At 40.5% G+C, this 8,427-nt stretch overlaps 1 protein-coding gene across 1 annotated transcript in view; it reads left to right on the forward strand.

Annotated features, from left to right (window-relative positions):
- The window catches only part of LOC103382523 (thyrotropin-releasing hormone-degrading ectoenzyme), a 108,877-nt gene that overhangs the window by 80,797 nt on the left and 19,653 nt on the right, over window positions 1-8,427 (forward strand). Inside the window, exons 12-14 of the mRNA XM_025058171.1 lie at window positions 4,565-4,653; window positions 5,560-5,693; window positions 5,777-5,832. Of these exons, the coding sequence (XP_024913939.1) occupies window positions 4,565-4,653; window positions 5,560-5,693; window positions 5,777-5,832 (279 nt within the window). The remainder of the gene's footprint in view (window positions 1-4,564; window positions 4,654-5,559; window positions 5,694-5,776; window positions 5,833-8,427) is intronic.

Raw genomic sequence — 8,427 nt, forward strand, 5'->3', positions numbered from 1 at the left:
ATCCATCCATCCACAGTATCTTTTAGCGTTGCTCTAAGCCTCCTCCTACTGTCCTTTGGTGTATTTATTTATTTTTTGTTTTTTGTTCTGTTAAGATTCTTTCCTTCTTCGTGTGTTTGTCTTCCTCCCTCTGCCTCCAACTCTTGCTCATTTCTTCTACCCCATCATTTCCTGTTCCTCCATAAATAACCTTGGTATTCTGATTGAGGCGTTGCTAACTTTAGAGTTCGAACTTCAGGAACTGTTTTTTCGTGTGTGTGTGTGTATGTGTGTGTAAACACCTTCTCTAATGCATTGGGCTCCAGGGGGCAGCACACACAGATTTAGAATTGTGCAGTGGTTGGCAAGTGTATGAATACTCCAGTGGCAATTGTTGTTTTTCCGTCTCAATAAGTGTTCGATAAAAAAAAAAAAAAACACGTCTCTGTTTCTCAGCCAGATTCTTTACATTTCATCCATATTTGATTCTGCTGATGTTTTATTCATGTTATCCCTGATCTCTGGAGTTTCTTCACTCCACTCTTTTATCGACGCACTTCCTTCAACATCATCACTATTTCACCGTCTCTTTCTTCCTTCTCTTTTTTACCTGTTGTTCTTTTTCCTCCCTGTTCTGTTCTGTAGTCTACCTCCTCACTCTGACCGCCTCCATTCCTCCCTTAAACGTTCTCTGTTTTATACTCACTTTACCCTTCCTCCTCCTCCTCCTCCACCTCCTCTTCCTCCTCCTCCTCCTCCATGGGTTCCCCTTCGTCCTTCATTCAAACTGAAAGTGTTTTCTAAGAGCAGCCGTTGATTCTTTTCGCTCCTGGTTACACGTATTTTGACTTTGGTGTCACATAGATTAAAATCTTATTCCGATTAATTAATAACATGGTATTCGCCGATTAGTCGTGATCAAACACGACAAATTGTGATCGATCACGACTCGTTGCGATCAATTACGATTAGTCGTAATTGATCTTGCGATCAATTACGATTAGTCGTAATTAATCACTGTCATCATTTATCACGATGAATCATGATTAATCAAAGTAAATTGCCATTCCTATTTACTCTTAGCAACTGAACATACTGTATTTATACATTATATCTTCATGTATATGGGCTACCAGCACTCCCTTTGCGACTTACTGGTAGATCCCGATCTACTTGTTAGACACCCATGTTTCAGCGCACAATCTACTTGTTAGACACCCATGTTTCAGGGTCAAACTCAAGGCAAGTGTGCCATACGCGGCCCGCCAAGTCATTTTGTTCCGCAGGAGCTTAAAAAGTGTTTAACTGCCTTTGAGTCAAATCTATTTTGCTGGGTTTCTTAACCTGATCAATGAATTGTTGTATTGCACAGAGCTGTGTTACAATATTTGTGATCAGTCAATCTTTGTGCTTCCTTCCCTTTGTTTTCCTGCACCGTAGTCTTTTTTTTTTTCACCAACTTCCTCCTGGGTTTACTTCTTATTTACCTGATTTTTTTTTTCCATTTCTACCCACGTGCCCTTTTTGCCGTTTACTTCCTTCTTTCTACGTCTTCCGTTTCCTTTTGCCTTTATTGCCCTTCGTCCTGCTGCGTCCTCCTCCTTCTTATTTATTTCCTTTTCTCCTTTTCTTTTGTCCTTCTCCATCCACACTCCCTCCTGCTTTATTTTCCAACTTACTCTTGCTTTCATCTCTTTCTTCTTTTTTTGCTTCTTCTAAATCCTCCTGCTTCCCTAAATACCTCGTACTGCAGTACTTTCCAGAAAATATAAGTCAAGCTCGAACTGTCCTTTAAGGACAGACTGGGTGACGGCTTAAATAATGCACGGCTATTCGACACATCAACACGATTAGGTGAATGGGCAGTGTGTGAGTGTGTGTGTGTGTGTGTGTTATCTCTATTGGACCATTTGCAGTATTAATATCTTGTCTAAGGTCAAGGTGAAGGTGGCTGTCATGAATAGAAGACAGTGTAATGTCCTCACAAATATAGCTGCACAAGTATGTGTGTGTCTCGGTTTCTGTTGAATAAATCATCAAATTTGAACACACACACACACACACACACACACTTGTGCAGCTATCATTGTAAGGACTAGAATAGTCCAGAATAAACATTCTTCTTCTTTTCTATTAAATATGCATGAAGATATTCTGCTGCCCTCACTGATCTCAGCATGTGTATGTGTGTGTGTGTGAGTGAAGGGGGGGTGGTGCTGTGCAGCTGACTCGGCAGCTTGTCAATCACCTTGTTATAAATATCAGATTAAATATTAGTTGCTAGGCAGTGGTATTGATCGATGGCAGGGAGCGACTATTATTGGCTCAGTAAAAGGCTCTCCTCCGGCTGATCGTGTTGAAGTGACCCTGACGCACACACACACCAGACAGACACACACACACACACACACACTAATTGTTAATTCAAGTCCAGCTTCAAGTGGATTGTTTGGTATGTAATTAAAATCCACTTTAATTAAAATATAAATCGATTTAATCAATACACTGTAGGACTGTTCAAACAGTTGCGTCCCCAAAGTCTCTTGTTACATGACTGTGTGTGTGTGTGTGTGTGTGTGTGTGTGTGTGTGTTCTTGGTTTAATGTGTGGAATATTTGAAAAAAAAAAACGTATGTAATGGAGACTTTTCGCAAGTCTCTGCCGACGGAGAGAGGTTATTTTGAGGTTCAAGATTAAGCTCGGAGTTCAGAATATGGCCGGGTTAAGGTCAGAGTAAGGATTAGGATGATTTATAATTTGTAATAGTGAAGATTAATTATTTATTAATTAAGCTTAATCGGAAGTGTGAGTTTGTGTTTTAACACCAGAACCCAGACAGACTTTTATTCTGAAAATCTCCTGTGTGACTGTTCTGAAGAGTCTAAGGATGAAGTTGATTCTGTAAAAAAAAAAAATGCAGAATTCAGTGTTTAATACATAATACACAATAACTACCTTCCAAATATTACATCTCTCAGACTCCATAATACAAACAGCAGAGTCTATAATATGTCTTATTTTGAAATTTTACCGAGCCTTAACAATATCAACATCCATTGGGTTCATATTTGTACGTATAAACAGGATGAGTCTGAATGACCGCCATTCATCATCTGTTCCATCCAGCTTTTTTATAGATCTACGGTTGGTTTCCACTACACGCATACTCTACATGTCGCCTTATATTAGCAGGAACCTGGATCCCATAGAGCAGTGTTTCTCAAACTTCTTTTCTGGGGACCCATATTTTAAAAGTCACAAACCTTCGCGACCCAAGTCAATAGACATTATTCATAAACTCCTGGGAAACATGATGCGAGACGACCCCAAAAAAAATCTCTTGCGACCCACCTGAGGGTTGCGACCCAGTCTTTGGGAAACAATGACATAGAGGGAGAGCCGCTACCGGAGGGCTACAGTTCCAGATAGGAAAAAGGTTGTGGACCACTGAGTTAGTTTGCAATAATTAATATTATTTATACATAACAGCAGTGTTAATGTGTATGAGACGATTAATTAGCATCTATAGCAATTTACAGTAGCATCTCATTATGTAAGGCATGTCTCGGTCTCATTTACGCACGTGTATTTTGTCTTTTTCCTGCCGGCCTTCATTTCTTTTTACTCCAAAGAAATAAAGAAAACCTCCACCTCTCCAAGTTTTCTTCCACCTTCTACCTACTTTAAACAGAAATTACAACGTCATCTGCAAACATCATGACCCCATGGAGCCCCCTGTCTCCTCATCTGTCAAACTGTCCTCATCATAACAAACAGAAACATGCTCAGAGCTGATCTCTGATGTAACCCTATAATAACCCATGTGTCATTCCAGCTGCACTACTAATCACTGACCTTGTTTGTGTTCTGCACCAACATCAAATACTCCTGTGCCACTCCTCACTTTCTCACACCTACGACAGTTTTCCCACTAAGACAACTTCGTCCAACATTCTCTCAACTTCTTTAGCAGCATTTCTAAGCGAAAACATTCTGATGTCGTTTGCATGTAGGGTATTCATCTTCTCTAATAGTCAAACTGACCTCATTTAACACTGAATATTTCAAGGCAACACTTTTAGACTGTGAAGCGAAATTTAAAGCATCTAAAGTTACTGCAGCTTTTGTTCCTCGCAGAAATGAGAAACCATGTGACTTTACAATGCGATCAAATGTGCATCAACATTTGGACCCGGAGATGTTGTTAAATGTCAGCTGCTGGAAAAATGACTCAAGAAAAATATTATAAACAAAACAGTTTTTAAGTTGTTGCCATTTTTCATAGAAAACCCAGTCAAGCAGTGAAGGACACTTGCAAATGAGAGACGTGAGAATCTTTAACCTCCGTCTTAAAAACTCTTTGTGTGAGTGATGTCTGACGCCCACACACACACACACACGCGCGCACTCACTCTTCTTTTTGTATAGAACGTTGTGAGTGTTGCTCACTCCATTTCCAGGTCATTGCTCTTTTTCTCTGAGTTTAATCTCTCTTTATCTGATAACCGAGGCAATAAAACAGAATCCAATTCCGCAGATGCTGAGTGACTTCACTCATTCTCTTTCTCCGCCTGTCTCTCTGTAGTCTGCAGTGGCAGGTGCCTCTGACTGTGGCTGTGGGGAACTCAACCTCTGTGTCTTCAGAGAGACTTATCTGGATCAACAACAGGACAGGTACGCGTCCTCTGAGTGGTCAAAACGAAACAATAGTTTTGTCAAGGGCGTTCTGATGGCGCCGTGGACGTTGTTTGAATTACAAACATGTTTTCGACATTCCAGTTCAGGAATAGAAGATAATACAACACGGGGAGATAAGATACAGTTGTGTAATTAGATTCTTTGTCTAATTAAAATGAACAATGTTGGTGTTGAAAATATGGACGATGAAATAAAGCGATTTTTTTAAAATCAGTGTTTTCATAAAAGAAAATCACAGGGGGTCCTCGACTTATGTCGGAATATCGTTCCTTTGCGCGACGTACAGTAACGCAGTTTTCACATAGTGTACATAAGTACCTACGTCAGTCAGCTACGCTAACGCAGTGGTAACATCATAAAAAGGACATGAAAACGTCAGAAGAGTCTGACTTAGGTAGGTTCATGTAGGTAGCGGTTAGCACGCCTGCCTCCGAAGCAGAAAATTCTGCGTTCGATTCCCAGAGGAACCACATGCTAAGCATCTGCTTGGGCCAGCCTGCCCAGCAGGGGGCAAATTTCCCAAGTATGGGATCAATGTAGTTCAATTTGGCGACAGTGCCCCAAAAATAACAACAAAAATGAAAGACAGTGAATGTAGCACAATCCAATGTGATCAAAGCCATTTCCCAGGTATAGCGCCACATAATGACGTATTTGTCCAAATGTGATCAAAGCCATTTCCCAGGTATGCCTTGACTTGCTAACTACTTCTTAATCAATTCACGAAATCGTGTAGTTCAACGACCTCGTAAACCAAGGCCCCCCGTACGCTTCTTTTTGTTTCATTAATAACCATTGAATTATGATTCTTTTTAAGCGATGAATTCAGAAAACAAGGTTATCTTTTTGTTGTTGTTGTTGTTGTTGTTTCTTTCTCCTCAGAGACCCACAGAATCACACAGATGGACGACAGCTCCTGGTTGCTCGCCAACATCAACCAAACTGGCTACTTTCGTGTCAACTACGACCTCCAGAACTGGAGACTGCTGATTCAGCAACTTCACGACAAACCTCAGGTACAACGGTGTGGTTTCTCTTCGTCTGTCGAACCCTGGCTGTGTTCTTTCAGCAACGCGCTTCTGTGTCATTTTCTCTGTAGATCATCTCAGTGGGAAACAGGGCGGGACTTATTGATGATGCCTTCAACCTGGCCAGGTGAGTTCTGTTTTTCCCATTTTTCGATTTCAGGTGCACCAGGCATGACACTGCCCCACTCACTGCTCCCTGTGCTGATGGGTAAAATTATTAACTTTGGCTAATTGACCATAGCTATGAAGTATGAATGGTCATTGGCCACTAAGAAAGTAACATTATGCTTACTATTTTTTTCTTATCTTGCCTCCAATTTTCTGGGGCCCCCCAACCCCCTCATGCGTCCTTCTAGAGGGCCGCGACCCTCAGGGGGAAAACCACTGATATAGACCACAACCACACTTTGTTGGCTTGGGAGCTACTATTCAATAGACCAGACCAAAGTGCTCGACCTACATTGATAATATTTAATATATATTCAGCCATATGAAAATAATATTTAATATATATTCAGCCATATAAAATAAATATACTTTATATATATATACATTATATGTTGATGAAATAGCTGTAGCTGTATGGCTCAATATGATCGAGTAAAGTATTATTGCTAAACTAGTTCTAGAGATTTAATATAAAAAAACAAATCTTTATTTTTCATTTTTATTTTAATCGCTCATGATCTAACTGTACTCCCTTTGCGATCTATCAGTCGGTCCCGATCTACTTATGGGGCACCTCTGGGCTACATGATGGTAACAGTCTAAGCAGTTCCTGTGTGGGAAATGATGATGATTGAATATGTCCTTCATGTGACATCTCAACATTTCAAACACAGCCATGCAGTGAAGTCGTAGGAGGATTGATCATTTGTTCATTTACTATGTGACGGTTCATCTGTTTCTCCGCCTGTCGAACATCTGGACGCTCACTGACGCTCATCCTTTCTCTCTGTTTGCGTTTGAATGGTTGTTTTTTCATTGCACATTTCAGACGTTTGAGTCTGTGGTGTTCTTTGCTGTCAGCATTAATCAACAATAACATTTCCATCCATGTGCAAATCGACCTTCAACACCAAAATGGTTCATGCTCAGCTCTTTGTTGGCTATGTCCTCTGGTTATTAAACTCTGGACTGGACAAGGCCTTTCTGGGGCAACTCTTTGTCGTCTTAGCTCTTTGTTAGCTCCAATGCTCTTATTAAATGTCTCATTTTTGCTTGTTTGATAGGTGTACAATAAATGTTCCAGTTTTGATCATAACTGTACTTGGATGTTTTCATCGACTGCTCAGCATGACTGTTATCTTTAGTTCATTTTCATCTACAGTATATGCTAATCTCGGTTCTTGCTATGTTTTTGGCTCATTTTAAGCAATTTCTTAAGTAAACCTTTAATTTAGTTAATTATGTTAGTAATTGGTCGTTTAAAGGCTTTGTTCGGGGCTCTACTTTTTGTTATGTTTTTAAGCTTTGAAATCATAGCTTATTTTGTTATAACGTTAAATAATATTTTGCAGTAAAAGTTCGTAGATAATGTCATGGCCATGAGCAGTGGCCAGATTTGGGCCACGGGCCACTGCTTTGACTTAAATAAATTTATTAAAACCTATATGTGTTTTGACAGCATGGATTTCCATTCATACATATGGAGTACTGCCAGCAGTGAATTCAGTGCAGTGATGATAAGTGCAGCTCAGTGGCTCAGGGATTACCACTGTCTCCTCACGGCTAAAGCTTTTCCTCACAACACTCTCACTGTCTGTGAAGTTTACTGTATGTTTTGATTGAAGTTCATACAAAAGCGTGAACACAGCCGCAGCCTGCAGCGGCCTTTTCTGTCGGCTTTAGTTCTACTGAAATCATCCTTAACGGCTCATTCTGGCTCCTGTTTCATCCTTTGGAGAAACTCTGTCTTCATCTCGTTATCAATGATTCCAAAACACAAACTCAAACGTGTGAAAATGTAAGATTTTTTATTCTGTCTTCATTTCCTGGACAGATTCAGTACTTCAGCTTTCATTCAATCTGTATTCAAACCATCCAGTGTTGATGCCTCTGTTGTTGCTAACCATCGTTATGTTGCGTACGGATTTCTCAACGCAAGTTTGCTTACGTGTGGCCCCTAGCTCATTACGTGAATACTGTAAAAAGTGCTTTATGAACACTATTCATAATTCAGCCTTAAAACCGTAGTGCAGTGGATGTCAGACCTGCCTCCATATCTTTACACCTCCGAAAGTCCTGGGTTCGAGTCCCAGAGGCCCCACATACTCGGTGCCTCCAAAGGGGGCAGCAAACCTGCTGTTAAGACAAGAAGTCCAATTTCTTTTCACCTTTTTTTTTTTTTTCAATAGACATGTTGATCTGATAAACACAACCAAATGTGTCCCTGGACTGCATTCATTGGGTCGCGAAGGTTTTTGACATTTAAAATATGGGTGTGGTGCGATCTGTTAATGCTGCTGTAAAAAACATTAACAGATGCTGTTAGGGATGACATTCAGGCTCTAGTCCACTAATACAGCTGTTATCACACCTGCTTTGAACATCTGCCTTACAGGGAGAAGGTTCTGGGTTCGAGCCCCAGGGGAACAGCATACCTAATGGGGGCTCCCACAGCAGCCTGTGTGGGTTGCAAAGACTCACATTGGAATTTCCCCATTATGGGATGTAATACATATATATATATATATATATTTAACTGCAGCTACTGCCACTT

This window comes from Cynoglossus semilaevis, chromosome 8 (assembly GCF_000523025.1).
Source record: "Cynoglossus semilaevis isolate Cse_v1.0 chromosome 8, Cse_v1.0, whole genome shotgun sequence".
NCBI lineage: Eukaryota > Metazoa > Chordata > Actinopteri > Pleuronectiformes > Cynoglossidae > Cynoglossus > Cynoglossus semilaevis.